The sequence below is a fragment of the Gamsiella multidivaricata genome (assembly GCF_025024155.1).
Source record: "Gamsiella multidivaricata strain RSA 2152 chromosome Unknown BC939scaffold_9, whole genome shotgun sequence".
Lineage (NCBI taxonomy): Eukaryota > Fungi > Mortierellomycota > Mortierellomycetes > Mortierellales > Mortierellaceae > Gamsiella > Gamsiella multidivaricata.
Window position 1 is genome coordinate 92164 of NW_026251717.1, and position 19457 is coordinate 111620.

At 47.3% G+C, this 19457-nt stretch overlaps 6 protein-coding genes across 6 annotated transcripts; 2 read left to right on the forward strand and 4 right to left on the reverse strand.

Moving 5' to 3' along the window:
* Positions 1-1886: 1886 nt before the first annotated feature.
* Positions 1887-2320, reverse strand: BC939DRAFT_440388 (uncharacterized protein; the record flags this gene model as incomplete). The annotated part of the gene is made up of 1 exon (XM_051554070.1): positions 1887-2320. A coding segment is annotated over exon 1 (223 nt), but the record flags the coding sequence as incomplete, so codon positions are not given.
* Positions 2321-4550: 2230 nt separating this feature from the next.
* On the reverse strand, positions 4551-4904 carry BC939DRAFT_473933 (uncharacterized protein; the record flags this gene model as incomplete). Its single annotated transcript, XM_051558383.1, has 1 exon — positions 4551-4904. The coding sequence occupies one exon, from the start codon at positions 4902-4904 to the stop codon at positions 4551-4553; it is 354 nt and encodes a 117-aa protein (XP_051415801.1).
* A 1686-nt stretch (positions 4905-6590) lies between these two features.
* BC939DRAFT_440389 (uncharacterized protein) lies at positions 6591-7650 on the reverse strand. Its single transcript, XM_051554071.1, has 2 exons — positions 6819-7650; positions 6591-6711 (listed from the first exon to the last, which is right to left on the reverse strand). The coding sequence occupies exons 1-2, from the start codon at positions 7619-7621 to the stop codon at positions 6669-6671; spliced, it is 846 nt and encodes a 281-aa protein (XP_051415802.1). The 5' UTR covers positions 7622-7650; the 3' UTR covers positions 6591-6668.
* Positions 7651-7904: 254 nt separating this feature from the next.
* Positions 7905-10793, reverse strand: BC939DRAFT_319928 (uncharacterized protein). The gene is made up of 8 exons (XM_051551516.1): positions 9815-10793; positions 9475-9720; positions 9052-9381; positions 8769-8964; positions 8677-8683; positions 8510-8600; positions 8230-8406; positions 7905-8114 (listed from the first exon to the last, which is right to left on the reverse strand). Exons 1-8 carry the CDS (start codon positions 10515-10517, stop codon positions 8047-8049), a joined length of 1818 nt encoding a protein of 605 aa, XP_051415803.1. The 5' UTR covers positions 10518-10793; the 3' UTR covers positions 7905-8046.
* Positions 10794-10932: 139 nt separating this feature from the next.
* BC939DRAFT_440392 (P-loop containing nucleoside triphosphate hydrolase protein) lies at positions 10933-13673 on the forward strand. Its single transcript, XM_051554072.1, has 6 exons — positions 10933-11315; positions 11396-12358; positions 12443-12571; positions 12657-12988; positions 13089-13171; positions 13252-13673. Exons 1-6 carry the CDS (start codon positions 10943-10945, stop codon positions 13631-13633), a joined length of 2262 nt encoding a protein of 753 aa, XP_051415804.1. The 5' UTR covers positions 10933-10942; the 3' UTR covers positions 13634-13673.
* Positions 13674-13986: 313 nt separating this feature from the next.
* BC939DRAFT_440394 (uncharacterized protein) lies at positions 13987-16788 on the forward strand. The gene is made up of 2 exons (XM_051554073.1): positions 13987-14580; positions 14792-16788. Exons 1-2 carry the CDS (start codon positions 14463-14465, stop codon positions 16762-16764), a joined length of 2091 nt encoding a protein of 696 aa, XP_051415805.1. The 5' UTR covers positions 13987-14462; the 3' UTR covers positions 16765-16788.
* Positions 16789-19457: the final 2669 nt, after the last annotated feature.

Consider the following 19457-nt stretch of genomic DNA (forward strand, 5'->3'; position numbering starts at 1 on the left):
GTTGCACTTGGCGATGTTCTCTCGTGTGCCACTCTATGATCTTAGCCAGTGGGGGTAGCCATCGTCCTTGACTCGGTCTACCCTGTTTTGAATCATTCGTGTCACCAAACACCGACACCCTGTATTTATCTTGACTTCGTTGTTATGTAAATGGGCTTATGATTCGAGCATTTGATTTTCTGATATTCTACGGTGCGATTTGTACTGTTTCACTGCTCGCTCTGCAGCCTCCATTGGCAGTCCCTTCCTGTAAGTGTCCATATATCTAAATGCCTTCCAAGCATACCTTCGTATGGTTTCAATAGGCACCGAGTCCAGAGCCTCAGAGATGATTGACTGGAGACCTCGGAAGGAATAGTCGCAGTGCTTCCGGGTATAGCACTTGCTTGCTCCCCAGTACATCTCTATGAAGTTGAGCTCACAATGACATTTGGGATAGAAGACAATACGCTGTCCTTCCTCCCTTGCAATCTCCTCCAGTATCGAGCCCTGAGCAACAAAATCGGGCTGAAGTTCTAGAATTCGTTCTGCGCAACAGTCCACTCGATCAGGGTGTTTGTCGTCAGCCCTACATCTCGAGCATGTTCTAGGGAGTCCATCAACCCAGAGACCTCGGTCCTTGAGAACCTCTTTCATTCCCTTGGGTTTTCCTCTTAAAGCCTCGTTCGCGTAATTATCTGGAAAGACCATGGTGTAGTGAGTTCCATCTACAATGGTGTCCCGCATGACCGCTTGCTTTCCACCAGATGAAAGGTTCATCCTACTCATCACCAGTGCATCTTTGGCAACACAGTTGCGGTTTGATGAATTATCGAACGCCCAAAGTCCAATCAGATTCGAGTGGTTCCTCTTGTGTATAGTGATCGCTTTCTTGAACTACCGAGCCATGTCTTCAGCGGTCCAATAGCCATCATGAATTTTCCCTGGGTTGATGATCTCTCGAGCACGTATCACCTCGCCATTGTCATCGATCGTCTTCAAAGGTCCCTCAAGTTCGGAAAGAAACTCACTGACCATGATGGATCGACCATAACCTTTCTTGCGCAACGGATGTTGACCATCTGGATCCCAAAGCATAGAATTTCCTTCGTTCGAGTAGAAGATGCTCTCATCGTGAGTGTAAAACACTATCGCCTGTTCGCCTGCAGCCTAGAGCAAAGAGAAGTAATTTAGCGGTGCGAATTAAATACCCACGAGTTATCTCCTAATTGCAACAAGCACTTACCAGAGTGGGCTCGATGATCTTTATTTGATCTTGGCGTCTACGGCTATCATCCTCTTCTCGTACTCCTCCATTCGTACAAGAAATATCTCCCGACACTCTTTCACGTCAGCTCGCTCATGGCGATCGAAATATAGGCCCTTTTTTGCCTCTGAGTATATCCAGCCCAGCGCATGTAGCTACTGACCTGCTGTTGACTCGCTGATTGAGAATTTGATGCCATTTGCTGGGAGGAAGACGTTATTGATGTGCCGCCGGAGTATCGATGGCGTGATAGTGTATTTATGGTTCAACAATATCCAGGTTCTCAACTCGTTAAAGTTATCGCCTTCGGTTAGTTGATTCCTGGTTTTGGCATACTTCCTTTGATGCGACACAGTGATTTCCTCATTGTTCTCCCACTGAGTAGCCCATATCATGATCCTTCGTGAAAAGTGCACGCCTCTGCCAAAACCTTTCGCCGTAACCAGAGCTGCTTTAGTCTTGCTCACTCCTGGGACCAAGCGGCGTAGGTACTGCTGGAGTGCTTGCAAATTAAAGGCCTCGTCACTGAGGGGCGGATATTTCTTGTACTTGTTATCCAAGTAACCTTGAATTTCCAATACCATCCCTGCATCGCGGCGCACATCTACATTCCCGAAAGGTGATATTGCATATATGTTAGTATTAATAATTCATATTATAGGCACACAATATCCAGTTATCATACCTGAAAGTTCCACTTCCTGGATAACTCTCTTCCGGCGAGGAGCTGTCAGTGTTGGCACAGTGAACCCAAACGTAGAGAGGGGAGGGGTGCCTACTGCAGCCCTTTTGAGGACCATCTTTCGGTGGTGCAAGTTTTGTCGAGTGGTTCCATCGCAAGGCTTTGTCGTCTTCACTGAAGCAGCTGCCAATCGCATACTCGTAAGGAGTTCACCCCATTCCTCGTTATTCCCGAGAGTTCTTCTGACTGCCTGCCAATCCTCGTCATCAGTGTCGTCTTCAGCAGGTCCATCATTGTCCGATTCCGCGAGAACAGCATTCCATTCCTCAATATCGCGACTTGACTCCTGTATCTCATAGCCCGCTTTCACAGGCACATAAATGACGTTCTCCTCCTGCTGTTCTTGGTAGACTGGGTCAAGAATAGGCGGGAGTGGTTTGGGTTTTTGCGCTATTCTTCTTAAATGCTGCGTGAGTTTCTTCACTCGAGGTATTCCAAACTTAGAGGAAAGGAATGCTGACGACGATGGAGTGATGATGAGAATCACGGAAAGGGTCGGTTGAATGGAAAATACACATGGACGCTCCAACAATAGGACTAAACGTCAATTGTGACTGCTGCGACCCAATTATTTGACAAAATCCAAAAAAGTGTTGTCTTCAGATGAAGTGCATCATATGGTAGTAAATTACTCTTAAGGTTCAGAGCGGTAGAGGTAGCACAGCTGGGGGTAAGGGATAACACAGGACGCAAAGAATATGATACCGAACAAATGATTTGATGTCAGCCCTGTGCATTGGCCACTGTGCTTTTGTTCTGCTTTACAGTCTATTCAAAATGCGAACTTATTCGAAAGTAGTGCTCAATCGCTCTTTGCAAAGTGAGTGTTTATGTTATGGGCCGCAGTGAGACATACACCGCTGAGGCTTTCTCGCTACAAGCACACCGCATAGTATCTTGTCCGCATGGAGCGAATCCTAGCAGCAATATAGACTTTATGAAAGATGTGAACGAGTGTTTCTTTATTTTATATAAGATGCAAGGTTTTTACGAAAAAAGACACAATTTTTGTTTCTGCCCAAGATGTTGCTCAAGATAAAAAAATACGAGCGCTTCGCGTTTGCAATGTAGCTCTCGTTCACTTCTCAGTATACTCCAGGAGGAAGTTCTCTAGGGACTGAGAGCTGAGAGAGTGACTCCTGTGGAAAGATATCGTGGAAGCACTGAGTAATATGCTTCCAGGCTTCTCCCAGATAAAGCTGATCACAGGCGTGATAGCTTATACAGAAAGAATCAAGCCTGATGTTGTGGTCCATAAAAATGCGATGCCATGGTTTGATTCCTTTCGCGCCTTTATCTGTGGTATTGTGGTTATGAAGATGCATTCCAAACACCACATATATCCTTTGTTGTCGACTAACGCGTGTCTCAATGAAGGGGAGGGGTTTTTTTTTTTACCGAAGCTTTATTGTGCTCTGTTTGTAGATAATGCACGCTTCTCGCAAAAATTAATAACCTTCTGACTCTGCTGCCTAGAGAAAGGCTCTTAGCTCACTCTTCACATGTGCTCTAGTGTTGTCCACTTTAAGTAATAGAAGAATATCTTCGTGCGATTGCTTCTAGTCAAAAAGCAGCAAAATGAGTGTCTGGATGAGAGGGGGAGGGAGGAAGGGGGGTCTGTAAAGAATAGAGCACTTTGAGGTAAAAGCCTTTTCCTCATCGGCGTGCTGGCTCTTGCTCACTATATGATTTGAGAGCAACCTGATATCATGGATCTCCTCTTCTCTGTGGATCTAGTTTTTTGAGATATCGCCTTTGAGAACTACAAGGTATCAATTTAGACAATTTAGAGAGTACGCACGGACACAATGCACCACTTTGCTTTTTATTGCTCCTATCCAAAACACTATTTCGAGTGATGACTACGCCTGGCAGCATTTCATTCTGGAAATTTCAACTGAACCCTTTATCAATGCCTTCAAAAAAAAACAGCAGCCAGATGTTCCTGGTAGAAGGCGTATCTCGGAGCTGATATAGTATCATATCCAGAGATGAATTCTATGTAATTATATAGATGTCGTAGCAGCCCGAGTGAAAGCTTGCACGTTTCCCACTATTTAGTCAGTAAAGCCAGGACCCTCATCTGCTCTGGGGCCAGGCCACATGGATATTAGGGTTAGCGGGGTTTCTATAGAGTCCAGGTGTCATGGACTGTTAGTGCCGCTCGCCTTTTCAAGACCGCTGATGTTGGGAGTAGCGGCGTTCATCATAGACGTAAGGTAAGAAAGCTGGGTTTGATGATAAAATGAGCAGAGGAAGCAAACGCTTTATCTGAAATGAAGACAGTGTATTTATACTCTGAAAGCCTTCAAGCATTACATGTCATTGTCGTTCATGTCAAAAAAAAAAAAAGAATTGAAGCTATCAAAGCTGCGAAAATGGGTTTTTAGAAGCAATTAAAAAGCCATTTGCCGACTTCATAGCGCTTTTCATTGGTTTTTATTGAGATTAACGAGCTGGCTATTATTGAAACGCTACGTATTTGTCTCATGCGATATGTGCCTGTATTCGTTTTCAATTCTGTGCATGAGAATACTCTTGGTCCTGCAAGTATCCAGGGCCTCAAAGACCTGGAAGCTGCTCGCCGGGAAAGTTGGAGACGAAGACCTCGATGATATCCTCGTAGATATTTCCCCATGTGAAGTGATCCGGTGGGGTATTCCACTCATAGTGCGTGGAGACTAGAATACGCAACCCTCGAATATGGTCCTTGACAAAGGCGCTCAACCTCGAATGATGTTCTCGATACAAAAGAATAAGTCTGTTAACGCGTATTATCACAACTCTTTGTCGTTGCTGTTCTGGAGTGAGCTCCGAGACGACATCATTATCAAATGCGCCATTGGTATCGATTAAAGCGATATCACGGAGCTCATTTTGCTCATTGTTTTCGGTCTTTACAATTAGGACTGGCATGGTGGGCGTAGTTTCTTTTTCGTTGTGTAGTTATGTAGTTGTAGGGGGAGTGAAGAATAGAGGGAATGACAGAGAGCCATATAGCTTATATAAGACTTCGAAGTGAAAAGATATCAATGGTTGAATGTGGTAGCAGGCGGCCGTAAGAACTTTGCTGATTACAAGTGAGGTGTTGTGGAAGCCTTTCTAAACAAGACGTGTTCATAGCCTTTGGGCCAAATACTCGCGACTAATTCAGGGTTCGTTTGCAGGGAGATCCACGCATTATGCCGTCGTGTTCCAAGCTCCACTCTATTGTCGATCGATTCATGCCATTGCGGTTGTCCCTTGCTGATTTGCCAATCTCATTGCTTTACCGCTTTTACAAGAGATCCACAAGGGCGACGCATCGAAAAACACAACTGGGAAACAGTCGGCCAGCTGGTGGTGTAAGGGTACGCGCCTCATATTGATTTTCTCATCACTTCAGCATCAACTCATTCATATCCTTCATCATTAAAGGTCTCTTTTAACATAAATAGCAAACTCGCTAGATCCCGCGGACCCTCATCTTGATCGGCCAATAGGCTCTGCTGTGGAGTGTCATTGAAACATTATCTCTCTTATTCGTCTTCAAGATACAGGTATTTCCCTTCAAGGAGCTCTTGCTCAGCCTATCTGCCTCACGTTATTTTCGACAAATGCTCCTCCGCTCTTTTGGAATACCGCTGCTATACAGGTCGTCAATCGAATCCCCCTAGGACTCCTACAAAAGTATGTGTCGTATACATGGATCTTGAGCGACGAGACTTTGTACAGCCGTATTCTTCGGGATGAGTAACTATAGCACATGAGATTCATAAGACTGCAGTGGATTACGGCGCAGGGGAGTATTGAAGAAGATCTCAGATCTGCGAGCCCCCCATCTGAACACACCGGAACCCGCCACACCAGACGACACCATCTGAAATAGACTGAAGCACTTCGAAGACCATTGGCTAACAACCAATTCATTACACTATCGTGACGAACACAGCAATATATTCCTTGCGATCAATCGCCTCGGTATTCCAGGATACTTGCGACGAGAAATTGATATCCATCTCTCAAGATGTTGGGTATCGAGGGCGCTCTTGTTCGATTGATCGACTACTTTTCGCACAGCTGCCCCAATTTCGGATCTGAATATGTTTTTGGATACGGCGAGCTGGAAGAACCCTGGGCCTTTGAAAAATATGGCGATCAGAAACTGGGCCCTGATACTTTTTGAATATGAATCCGGAGGGATAAGAGGTATCGGTGGCGTACGCAACCGAGGAACAGTGGGCAGCCAGCATATGGTTGATGATGCAAAACAATATGTAGTGGGGGCTATGAAACTGAATGGACAGCATCGGTTCAGAGGGCGAGCAGTCGAGTTTTGAGGCCAAAATAATGATCGCATTTTTCCTTACCTGAACAACTCCCGACACGATCTTCTTTATCAGGCCAGACGATGGGGAAACGCTTGGAGACCTGGTCCACTAGACTGGACGAGCGCGAGGACTGAACAGTCCGCCATCAAAGTGACTAAAATACTGACATCGCTTCCATAGAGATATTATGCGACATAAGGGCTCATTTGCCCGATGTGTAAGTTCCATATGCAGTTGTTGAAGGAGACAGCAGAGTGAATGATACCAATGGTGCTTTCTTTGTTGCAACGAATATAAAGATGTTGCTGCCGGGCAATGTTTTTTGTACAATACATATTCAGCAACTTTTTATTAAGCTTTTCGGGCTGCTCTACAGCTCCATGGCTTCGCCCTCCGTAGTCGTTGACGAAGAACTAGTTTCAACAAGCATATTCGAAAGCAAATAAAGCAATCAGTTAGTAACGACTCTCACAGAAGAAATTCAAGGGTGAGCTGCGTCGGAACGAAAATAAACACCTACTCGGTACTACTCTCCGAGTTCTCTGCAAGAGTGCTCGTCCTGTTCTTCTTGTTCATCTTGCTTTTCCGCTTCTTTTCCCGCTTCTTCTCCTTCCTCCTCTCCCGTCGCTCTTCCTCCAAATCCATCGCCGAATCCTCTGAACCTATTCCATTACTCTTCGCGACCTTGTGTGCTACTCCATCCGTCCCTGACCCCTCGCCTTCAGAATCTGTGGTATCCGGATGGCTCTCTGAACCCGACTCTCCATTAGAGCTCTGTCCTACCTCTGTAGAATGATGATGATCGTCCTCATCCGTATCCGCTGTTCCTTCGGCATTCACGCTGCTGATCTGACGCTTTTTCTTATTCTTCTTCTTCTTCTTGGCCTTCGTTGCCGCCGGCGCAGCGCCATCCTTCGACGCAGGACTTGATCCGTTCAAGCTTTCATTACCCTCACTTGCAGTCGTCGTCATTGTCGCAACAACAGGGGTTTTCCCATCCGGGATGATCAGTTTGGGCTTCCCAGCAGCGCCGCCTTCGCCTTTGACCTGGTTGATTCCCAGCACGGCATTGATAACGCGCTGAGGCGGGATCAGTCTCCAGTCCACATTCGGCATCAAGTTTGCGAGCGCCTTTTGGACCTGAAGCTCATGATCCTGTTCTGCTTTCTTCTTGACCTCCTCTTCTGCAGCACGGTCGTACTTCATCGGCACTCCAAACCCAAGCGAGTTGCTGTCTATTTCCGTAAAGATAATCGTGAAAGAATAATAGCCAATTAGGCAAGAATTCGCGTTTGTGCCGATGCGCGTAAAAGATGACTGCATGTTTACATTGTGATCCAAGATCGATGCCGTCGTTGCCTCGAGCTGATACACCAGGGATCCCGATATGTCTCTTGGTGAGTGGCGCCTCATTAGGATGCTTTGACTGAAGCGGAGCAAATTGAAACCGCAAGTTCGGGTCCATATCACATAATGTGTCCCGTATTTGTTCTAGCGTCGCCGCTCGCAGTGTCTCCTGAAAGTTCTCCCACTCCTGGTTGACGCGAACCAAGTTCGTCCAGAATGTTGGTGAGATCGAGCCTGCCTCTGTACTGGCTGTCGCACTCTCAATTCCGCCCGCACTGGTCTTTTGCTCCAATTCCACAGACAGTCGAATGCAGTTGAGGATTAGAATGATGTATCCCCTCGACCCTGTAGGCTGCTCTGTTTTTTTGTAGTGCGCAATCAAACGGCTGACGAAATTGGTCTTAACAAACAGTCGGTCGTATACAGTCGCTTGCTCTGAGTACAGGACTACACGGAACAGTTTGTAAAACTGTACATGAAAGGCATTGTTGAAACTATGATGAGTATTGAAAGTCATCGAAAATCAATTTGTGAGATTTTTGGACACTTGCGTCTTGATATCAACGCTGTTTTCCTTGACCCACGTCGCTCACCGAAAGCGGAAAAAGCTATCGACCAAAAGAGTCCAGAACGCCTCTGGAATAGACTCCAAGAGGATAGGGTCATCCTTGACGTCCTCCAGACAATGGTATATTGAGTCCAGAAGCCACAGGCGAGCAACGGTGAATGAGCAAGGAACTGTGTACCCGGGCAGCATAACCCTAATAAAAAGAGTGGATGGCACAAGAGGTAACTAGAGGTCAGTATGTTGACAACGATCAGAGTCACAGCATAGACGCTCAGATAGTTGCTCCATCAGCGTACTGTTCGCCACTAGATTCCGATCCGGTGAAAGCGCGGCATAGGTCGGGTATGTGAGGTGCGAGGTGCTTTCCGAACTCAATGGAGATCCGCTCTAGATGAGATTCGACTCTGTCAAAGGACCGCTCTCTGATATAAATACTATTGAGGAACATGTCCTGGAAAGGTACTTGTATACTAAAATTGTATAGTTCAACCGTCAGAAAGGGTATATTGACCCATATCCTATTCGTAAAGATTAAGGCAGTGGCCATGCACTTACCTGCGAACCAGTATGGAGTAGATGATTTCAATACAACCATGACGTTTAGCAACAGATGCAGATTGAACTCCTTGTGCTAGACGCTCGGCCCAGATTGGATCATCTACCAGACAAGTCAAGACGATCTTCGCCTCCTTGGCGCGCGTGGCCTCGTCCAGAAGGGAAACCACAAAGTCGGCCATATTTGGGGACGGATCTATCAAACAGTCATATCTAGTCATTAATTTCATCCATACCAATTAATGTCGTGAGTATACTGCCATAGATGCGGTTAATACACTACCCTCCGTCAGAGTGACCATGGCAAGGAGCATTTCCATGAAATGGCCTGTTTGCAGGATCTTGTAGTAATCCTGAATTTTCTCCGCAAGGCCGTACGTAAATGTCGGAAATAGAACTTTGACCATCGACAGAGCCACGGGCGCCTGATCCAAGAATGGTAGCATGTCAAAGATCAAGGGCGTCTTGATAACGCCCGTCTCTGAGTCCACGTCTTCAAAGAGGGTCGTCATCGTTTGCGCTCTGAACTTCTTTAATATGGTCTCGAACACTTTCTGGAAGTGATAGAAGTTCCCCTGCGACTCCGGTCTGAAGATCTTAAATAGCTCTTTGACTAGGCCAAAAAAAAAAAAAAAAAAACTATTAGAATCAAGCCTCAGAAAAGTGCCTGCAGTTCATTCCTTTTCGCCATGCATTATGTCCTTACCGATCGACTGGTGGCTACTACTGAGAATGAACTCGTTGTAGACATCATTCCTTGTAAGAAAATTCATAGCGGTATAGGACTTCTTCATGAGATCCAGATCGGAGTAGTCGCGCATTCGCCGGCACTGCTTCACGCGTGTCATGAATTTCGTCTCTTGGTTGTAATTATCGTCCATGCCATTGCTGATATTCTTGGCGATCTCAGGATCCAAACGAGTGATGCTCTCAATAACATATGGTATCATGCCTACCATAATTGGTGATAAAAAAAACGTTATTGTCGCGCTGCGTAGCAGCTCAAATGCAAGGCAATACAGATATCAAATAAAGCGTGCGCTTACCATTAATCATAAAGACCTGAAGCAACTTGTCGTTTAGCTTGGTGTTTTCGAGCTCCAGGAACCGACTCACAATGGGCTTGGCAGCCTCCAACTTCGCCTCCTCTGTCGCCTGCCGTGCTGCTGCGGTACTCAGGGAGCCCTTGCTGCTCTTTGCCTTGACGGACTTCTTTGACTTTTTGGTGATCTTTTTCGTGGGGGTTGCAGAGACGATCTTTGAGGGCGAAGTCGATAATGATCCAATAGAGGCACGTTTCTTCTTTATAGGGAGACCAGTACGTGAACGTTTGGAAGTGTCCTTGCGTCCATTATGTTCCTGCGCACTGCCCACTCTGTCTGCCACATTCTCCATGTCATCGTCGCTATCCTCGGATGTTCCTTGGTCCTGACTGGAGTTCCCTTCGTCGTCATCATCGTGGTCGTGAGCATGCGCGTCAGCGTCATTCTCGTCATTGTCGTCACTCTCCGCAGCATCGCTGCTGTGGCCGCTGCTGGAGCCGTTGCTGCTGGAGTCGTCGTCCGCGGATGAGATATGGAGACGGGAGGACGATATATTGAGGATGTTCTGCGCAGTGTCCTCGTCGTCGAGCATATCTTCGTCCACTGCGTCCTCACTGATGGCGTCCAGGTTGGTGGTGTGAGATGCTGTCTCTGGCAAAAAGGTGCTGGCTGTCCATGCTCGGCCTTTCTCTTTTTTCGCTGCCATCAAACGGTTGTTGTGGAAATTGCTGATTAAGTTGATTCTTGTCGTGTATTTCGGAAGTCGTTTTGGTCATGGGCACAGACTGATGTTCGCTTCCAGCTGTCCGATCTAAAAGAGGGCGGGAATCCTTTTCCAGTCCAAGGGATTGGGGAGCTAAGGGCCTTACGTAAACCTATAAACATGCATATGATTCTTTACGAAGACCTATCTGAAATATGCATTATCACAACCGCGTAAAAGTCCATATGAGCTCTCTATCAGATGGGGAATGCGATTTTCTGCGAACAATAATCTTATCAGCATTGTGCATTTCTGCAAGGGAACAACCCGCCAAAAATAAACAACAGTAGACCTCGCACGTGATGTAACCAAGGCAATGGAAGCTGCAGGTCCTAGACAACCTGCAGCTTCATTGTTAGAAAGAGTTGATGAAACGTCATGGATCAAGCATGAACAACGATTCAGACAATAGTGCCACGCAGGCAGAGATCGCCGTTATCGACCAGGAACTGAGCGCAATCGAGGAGCAGATCACGGACTTGAAATGCCGTCGCATCGAGCTCGAAGAGTACAGGGACACTCTCCTGATCTCTCTCTCCTCCAACAGCGCGTTATCTCAAGGCAAGGGGCAAGCATCTACAGCTCAGGACAAGGACTATGGTCGAGAGGATTTCTCGTGGTCTAAGGAACTGAAGCGGTTGGCACGCTCACATTGGAATATCACCAATTGGAGGGACAAACAACTGCATGCCATGAATGCCTCCTTGGACAAGCGGGATACATTCGTTCTCATGCCTACAGGTATGAAAGCATCGGCTCGCCAATTGTCTTCTCAAGATGGTATCACTGTGGGTGTTAAAGAGATTGAACATGGTCTGTAGGTGGTGGCAAGTCGCTGTGCTACCAACTCCCAGCACTGGTCACCCCAGGCATCACCCTCGTCGTATCCCCGCTCTTGTCGCTGATCCGGGATCAGGCCTTTCATCTGGAAGAGGCCTCGATTGGAGTGGGCATGTTGACATCCTACACGTCTAAAGAAGAATCCAAACGGATCATGGATGCCATGCTCGGACCAGTTCTACCAAAAGGAAGCACATCCAAACAGCAGAACAAGAACTCTATTACATCAATCAACATTGCGGACTCTGACACTGCAGCACAGGGCCCCAGTATTACTCTCAAACTAGTCTATGTCACGCCTGAAAAGATCAGCAAGTCCAAACGCTTCATGAGCCACCTGGAAAAGGTCTATACCGCAGGGAGGTTGAGTCGGATTGTTGTTGACGAATGTCATTGCTGCTCCAACCTTGGACATGACTTTCGACCGGATTACAAAAAGTTGGGTATTCTACGGGTTCTTTTCCCGCACACCCCAATCATGGCTTTGACAGCAACAGCATCTCAAGCTGTCATACAATCTGTCTTAACCACGTTGAACATGGCGCCGATCGAGCAGACTGGTGGGACACTTCTCTTCGACTCGCCTCTATTCCGACCCAACCTCGCCTACAGAGTGTTGGCTCGGCCGAGCTCCAACGATGAGACGTTTCAATTTTTGGCCAGTTATATCCAGAAACAACATTCCCGGTCGAATGGAATTCTTTATTGCCTGTCCAAGAAAGATACTCATGTGTTTGCGGAGGGAATCTCGAAAGCAAGCAATGATCATATTGCCACAAGTGCCTACCATGCCGACATCGAGGATCATGAGAAGGACCTAATACATGAGCAGTGGAGAGACGGCCGTATTCAGGTTGTTTGTGCGACTATTGCATTTGGACTGGGTATCAACCACCCCAACGTCCGGTTTGTCATACACGTCTGCATGGCAAAGTCCCTGGAGGGTATGCTACTTAGTACCATTGTCAAAGATTGCGAACTTCACTTGCGTTGAATTTAATATTTAACCTTAATTATAACACATCTAGGGTACTATCAAGAATCTGGTCGCGCTGGTCGCGATGGCTTGCCGGCAGACTGCATATTGCTATACCGCGATCAGGACGCCTCCCGACTCTCGACTCTTTGTATCACAGAACCCGAGGGAATCACAAATGGTATGAAATACCGTGGGCGGTTCGCATCCATCTCATCTCTCAATGTCAAAATTGTGATCTTAACCATGTCTGCATATCATCTCAGTATACATCATGACCAAATACGCACAGGATGTCCGAACATGTCGCCATCAATTGTTTGACACTCACTTCTCGAAGCATCTTGCCCAACAACTACCTCCATGCGGATTCTGCGACAATTGCATCCTAGCAGGATCGGATATTTTCACGGAGGACTTGCGAACAGAAGTCCGCGCCCTATGTCTTCTTGTCGATCGGCTGAAGGCTGTGAACGAGCGAGTGACATTGAATAAGCTAGTCGAAGCGTGGAGGGGGGTGGGGTCTCTCCGGGCTATAGCCAAGGTCGTCCGGGACGAATACCAAACAGACGTTGTCCCTAAGCGAGCCAACAAAGATGTAAGGGGTACCTTGCGCTTTACCAGCTATTGTCTACTGATAGAGCTGATACGATGAATCGGCCAGCCCTAATGACGAACGGTCATAATCTCATTGATAGGACTATGAACGGATAATCAACCACCTTATTATCAACGGCTATCTTCGAGAAGACTTTCACTTTACAGCATATTCTACACTGGCGTAAGTATATTTGTTAAAAATTGGCCATTCACTGTTTCATAAATGTGCGCATCTATTAACGACACCACTCTTTGCTATAGGTACATTGTCAATGGGCCTCGCGCAAATCCTTTCCTTTCGAAAGTTCCATCATCTATACTGCCTTCTATCAAAATTGTCTTTGGCAGAGATACATCGAGGATAGCAGATGACAACAGTGCTGGTACACCATTTGGGATAGGGAAGCGTCCGTTTAAGTGTGCAGCTGGTCGCGTAAGCAAAGATGACGACGTGGGTGGCGAGATATCTGAACGACACATTCAGGAGATTTTGGATGACGAGGACTCAGCGGAGGATGACCATGCGTCACCCCTTATGGAGCGGCGAAAGCGGAAAATAGGCAGCGAAGGATCATTGAGGGGTCGTCATGAAACGAACGAGTCCTCTTTGTCGTCCAAGAATCGCAAACTAGTCATTACTTAGCAATGGACGTCCTGAACAATAAATACATTGTTCATCTGCCTGACAAACCTATCGTGCCTGAATGCTATGCCTAGCCATTGGGTAGCGCGGAGACAACCACATCCGTCAGCCTTTCTCAAGACTGTTCAGATGCATCTCTGGTGCCCGTGTTAAAGAATGTAGGCATTGATCCTCATCCCACCAATTTCACACTGCGGCATTGAGGTGATGACCAAGTGCGAACAAAAAAAAAAAAGACGCGGAGCAGTAATGGGATGCTCAAAGGTATGCCGATACGGAAAAGGAAAGGAATCGAAAAGTAAAAGTTAAAATGTAAAAAAGGCTGCTCTCATGCATAAACCTTTACATGGCGATGAGGATAACACAGTTGAGATGGGAGCTGAGGTTGGTCCATCGCCCTCATTGACATTTGTTCGGGAAGTTGAATTCTGAATCTGATTCCGCATCCACTTTTCTCTTTCTTCTTCATTTTCTGTCCCCCGTGCCTGAACCACATTTACACACACTGCCTCACACAAATAAGAGTCCCCTGCTGCCCATATCCACATCTTCACACGCACACTTCCATTTTTTCGTAAGGACAACACTCCTCTTCATCTTTCTCACCCCGTACTCTTTCTGATCCATTAATCCTTCTTTCTGAGTATCACAACTGAGTACTCTGCCTCTCATTGCCATCTCCACCTTATAATCCTTTTCACCTCATCCTCCCCAAGAGCCAAGTACAAGACGAGCACGGTCCAACCCTGTGACCAGGCTAACTTTTCTGTTGTGCTTCGCCCAAGCATTCAACAGTGTGCTGTAACACAGTGTAACTGATATTCCAACAATGAGCCGAACTCAGAGTGTAACTGGCGTCTACTCTCCCGATAGCCAGTACGACAATAACAAGGACGACAACAACTCCACGGAAACGCTTTCAAAAATCGACTGCAGCCAACGACAAGGTATAGGCTATAATTGTTATTAATGCGCATAAACTAAAAAAAAACGTTGGCGAAGGAAAAATAACAAAACGGCTTGTTTGTTCATGAACAAGTTGACTAATTGTCGTCCCGCCTTTTTTTTTTACCCGCCATCCCTTCCGTCTTTCCCACTGTTCTCTCGCCCAATCTTTCCATCTCCCTCTACTATCATCGCCATCGCCATCGCAAATAGCACACTCTCACGACCCTCAGACATCTCTCAGCACACCTCCCCCAACACCCAAAACACCTCGGAAATGCACAACCAGCACCATTAGCGACAATATCACACAAAGATCTCATCTCCTCCCCAATCCCCATCTCCATCTAACAGCTGACACCATCGCGGATCCAAAGGATATAGATACTATTGCTGCAGCCCGGGGAGATGTATCTGAGAGCCCACAACTTCCTCTGCATCCGCTACAACTACTGCTCGACCCCTCCCTCCTCCCTCGCTGTAGCTCGACTGATACGGACGAGCGCGAATCCTCTGAAGAACATGGCACTTTAGAAGGCAGTCTAGGAGGTCCACATAGCATTGTAGGAGAGAAAAGGACAAGGGTAGGAGGAGGAGAGTCTAGAAGTTCGTCTTCCACTCGCGTTTCACGCGCCGGAGGATTACGAGCTACAGGAAGAGACGTAACGAAGGGTCCTCCTCCTGTTAACGAACGACCCCGCTGGGTCGGCGCTTGGTCATCACTGGCGACCTGGAAGGACCTCAACAAGAATGATACGAAGAACAAGATACCAACAATGATGCCCGCAGACCGACGTCAATCTATCACAACATTGTCTCGGCCATCCACCCCAACCTCCCCGTCCACGACAGCACGTCCTTCGAAAGTACCATTCTCTCCAGGGCTTAGTGGGGCAGCAGCACGACGTATTTCCCTTCAGCCAAACCACCTAAACCACCGAGGCGAGGCCGATAACAACAAGCCCTCAGGGCATGCAAGGGGTCGTTCAGACTCTATCGCCAGTAACACTGGGAGACCTTTGAGCACACTTAACCCCACGAACAACAAGGGCAATAATAGCAACAGCAGAAAGGGAAACATTACCAGCACCAACAAGGATGGGTTGCGTCCCAAAATGCTTAGCAGCCAAATCAGTGCATCGTCTAAAGAGAGGCAAGGGCCCGCCAAGAGCACCAACAGCAGTGCAGGCATCGATTTCATTGTCCAGGCCCCTGTTGTGCAAAGGGCGGAATCTTCTCAGGAGAACAATAATAACACCAACACCATTCACGAAAACCGAATGAAATCTTGTGCAACATCAAACGCCGACGCCCAGTCCTCTCCCGCACTAATTCGAAGATTCTTGTTTAGTACTACGACCGCTGCCAGCAGTAGTGATGTCGCGTCCACGACAACACAGTCTACGTCCGAAGAGGCCAGGACCTCTTCTGACGCATCTTTTAATACTGTCGAGGCCGCTAGCAAGATGCACAATCTTACTGCACCTATGGCTGTTGTCGCGTCCTTCGTGGCCAATGCCACATTTGACCACCCTCAACAATACGCGTACAGTGACTCGAGTTCCTCCAGTTCTCTCCACCGCCGCCGTGACTACGGCTCTGCTGCATCATCCATTGCATTCGCTGATGACGCTATGTCTTCTATGTCTTCGATGACTGCCGGAGAAATGGCTGCCCGTGAGAGTCAACCGGCCCATGCACCCGGCTACCCCTCCTCATCTGCCTCCTCGATCACCGCTCCCACTTCACCATCCACCTCGTCCGCCCACCAAGCGTTCTCCAAAATCATGGAACAGAACGACCGCCAACGCAGTGTCTTTGACGTGCTAGCTTCCAAAACTCGACTCTATCTCTCCAGTGGCAGAGATTCAAATACCATTGAAGAAGGACAGCTTCGATCAGGACGACGAGAGTCCAGTTACAAAACGACCTCCCCGGTCACGCCAGAGAAGAGATCAAGGCTGCCGATGGAGTTGGCCGCGTCTGAAAGCGATGCTTCGAGCCTTTATCATGTCCGTGTGTCGAGCATCGAGTCGTTTCCGAAGCACGTCATGTCCAACTCCTCGGCTCCGACGATGCAATATCTCCGGGGTCTATTCCGCCGTGCTTCGGTATCGGGTGCAGAATCTACAGTAGCAGCAAGAGTACCGGCTGATGGAACGGATAGCAAAGCAGTTAATAGCTGAAAAATGAATAAAGATATGAACAAGTAAAAATGAACATGCACTTATGTCGTAACATCAAGAGATATCATGCTCAACGTGCGTCTATCTCAAGCTATGTGGGTACCAATCTAGCTGCGTGAACTCGCATATGAGGGACCCGATCTAGCAACCTTGAACTACAGCATTGATGTTCGCCAGCCTATAGCCCATAGGAAGAGCGCATCTGAAGCTGCTTCTGTTGTCCATGTGCCCAATATTCAACTCGCAAGCACCTACCACTGGTTTAACGCATCCTTGTTTTATGGCTCTCTCGAGCGGAGATGCCTCCGAATTGTCGCATTTACCAACAACGGTTTCGACCCATCTCAACTAGCGCTGACGTTTTGCCGGTCAAGTCCCTCATTGCTTCCTCGGAGTCCACTTCTGAACTAGTGGTCAAGAAGTCCGGCGTCGAGTGGGGTGAAAGAGATGGGTTTGTTATCCAATAGCTCCAAATGGAACAGCCTGTCTATTTCTGTGCCGATCTTGGTTGGAAAACGATATGCGAAAAAAATAAAACTATCATTAGATATCAACATAGCAATAGGTTGAAGCAGATACTGATGAAGCTTGCTACCCTATACAGCAAGAGCCAAAATGTCATAGCTCAGGAACATCCTTGACGAGCATGCTCATCAAATGAAACATCCCGCTCCAAAGCCGGCGAAACAACGAAATGCAGCCTCGAAGGACGTATTGAGGTTGCGATCTGATTGAGTTTTGCGAGACGCTCCATCTTCCATCCAGCTTCCACGCTGCTTTTCGTCCAATAATGATTGAGGCTCAGACACGTGCCCCGCATCTAGAGTCTTCGCGGTCGGCTTTGTGGTTTGTGGTAACAGACACAGCTGCTAAACCGCGCGGAATGCAATGTGAGCATGTCAACAAATCAAAAAACTGTTAAACAGATGCCGTTACTCAGATTATCATCTTACCTTTGGTTAGCGCCTCGAGTATTGATTTCCTCGACTGCCTTTTAGTATCATATTCCAAGGAGGACAGTCATTGAAGACAATAAAGTGTCGGTGAAACACAAGGAACCTTGCCATCGACGACACGATCCATACCACTCACAATTTCGATGTAGGGCCGCCGCGCGCAAGGTCCACACAAATTAAATGCCATCTGAAGACGATCCTGCTCTTCTCTTGCGCGCGCAGTTGTAGTTCTCTAACATTCTTTGAGATGATGATGCTGGCACGACGGACAGTGTCGTATCCTGTCCTTATGCCTGAAGATACATAGAAACCGTCGTTGTGATTTTGACAATCAAACAAACACTTGGTTTCTTTCAACGAATAATGTGCAGCTGTAGTATGTCTTTACGCCTCGAACGATGTCGGAGGCATAGCAGACAGGGCGGGTTTTGCGTAAGAACTCCCCTTAGAACGCGTCGGAAACGCGCCTGGACCGTGGCTGTGATGGTTTTATTCGTATAAATCATGTGACATAATGACTTTTAGACCCTCCGAGCAAGTTGCAGCGCTGCAAGCTCACCCAGCAACGCATTTTCTCTTTTGTTTTTGTATGCTTTATTCTCATTTATCTGCTAAGAAGAAGAAGCCGCTATATCCACCGCGGGTAATGCTGGTGCCAGCCCATTGTCCACCCTAAGAAGCGAAAAAAATAATAGAAAATAGTAGTTGCCCGGCAATGTACGTAATACGCAATGTACCAGAAAGTGTGCGCACCATAGGGATACCAATGCACCGAATGCTCAGGAGGCGCCAAAGTGAGTCTATTGACGACACATAATCGCCTTGATCCAAAAGCGGAGAGGGGAAAATGTTAAGTCGCGTTCTGAATGTTTGCCACTAAAATTGAGGGTGACGTACCAAAAATGTTCAACTCTATATGCCCAAGGCCCCGAAGATTGACCCTCGCTTCATTACTGATTCATTCACCAAAAGGTACGTCTGGACAACGATCATTTCTTCAACAACCGCAATAAGATCAGCACAACGGGATGATGATTACAAACACTTCAAGTAATCCGAGTTCAGCTCAGGTTGGGGTTACAGCCTCATAAATACAAAAAATACAGCACTGCAGCAGGCATGAGAGTGTTTCAAAGCGATGAATGCGGATAGGTACTCATGGAAGGTTCTTCAGAAAGAGGGTTCGCGTCCATGATACGACGTTCAATGCACATCCCCTCGGGTTCATCCGTGACATTTCCCCGGCCACGGTAGTATTTGGGCGTTGGCCGACTCCTCTTCGATTGTCCCCGTATTCATACTCGCTTAGAATGGATGCAAGTCCTTTTTTCGCTGTGGTTTGGTACGGATCGAGGCCATCTAGTTTTGTGTTCTGGTTTCCAACATCACAACCAAGCAGATGGATTGAGGAGTCAGCGTGGGATATGGAGGATTGTCCTGTGGATGGTTTTGAGTCAACGGCGCGCCTCATTCATGACTCCTTTCATAATATTGAGACTCTCCATCGCCATATGCTTCCGCTCTTCTCGCTTGCTAACGCAGTTGCTTGCGTTTTTGTTTAGCCTGGATTGTACCTTGACTTTAATAGGCACACGAATGAATCCCTTTCCTTTGCCCCTTTCCAATTGCTTGTCCTGCCAATGCTCCTTGACTGACCCTGGCCACTTCATTTTGATGCCTAGAAGAGCCTACTAGTCCCTGCTGAGGCACTATCGCACCACGGATTCGCGGTTTGAC

Coding starts and splice junctions, on each gene's coding strand:
- BC939DRAFT_440389 (XM_051554071.1), bottom strand. CDS start 7,621: ATGCAGTCATCTTTTACGCGCATCGGCACAAACGCGAATTCTTGCCTA. Junction 6,712..6,818: donor AACTCGGAGAGTAGTACCGA/GTAGGTGTTTAT, acceptor TGTTGAAACTAG/TTCTTCGTCAACGACTACGG.
- BC939DRAFT_319928 (XM_051551516.1), bottom strand. CDS start 10,517: ATGGCAGCGAAAAAAGAGAAAGGCCGAGCATGGACAGCCAGCACCTTT. Junction 9,721..9,814: donor TCAGGTCTTTATGATTAATG/GTAAGCGCACGC, acceptor CAATTATGGTAG/GCATGATACCATATGTTATT. Junction 9,382..9,474: donor TAGTAGCCACCAGTCGATCG/GTAAGGACATAA, acceptor TTTTTGGCCTAG/TCAAAGAGCTATTTAAGATC.
- BC939DRAFT_440392 (XM_051554072.1), top strand. CDS start 10,943: ATGAAACGTCATGGATCAAGCATGAACAACGATTCAGACAATAGTGCC. Junction 11,316..11,395: donor ATTCGTTCTCATGCCTACAG/GTATGAAAGCAT, acceptor CATGGTCTGTAG/GTGGTGGCAAGTCGCTGTGC. Junction 12,572..12,656: donor ACCCGAGGGAATCACAAATG/GTATGAAATACC, acceptor ATATCATCTCAG/TATACATCATGACCAAATAC.
- BC939DRAFT_440394 (XM_051554073.1), top strand. CDS start 14,463: ATGAGCCGAACTCAGAGTGTAACTGGCGTCTACTCTCCCGATAGCCAG. Junction 14,581..14,791: donor CGACTGCAGCCAACGACAAG/GTATAGGCTATA, acceptor CATCGCAAATAG/CACACTCTCACGACCCTCAG.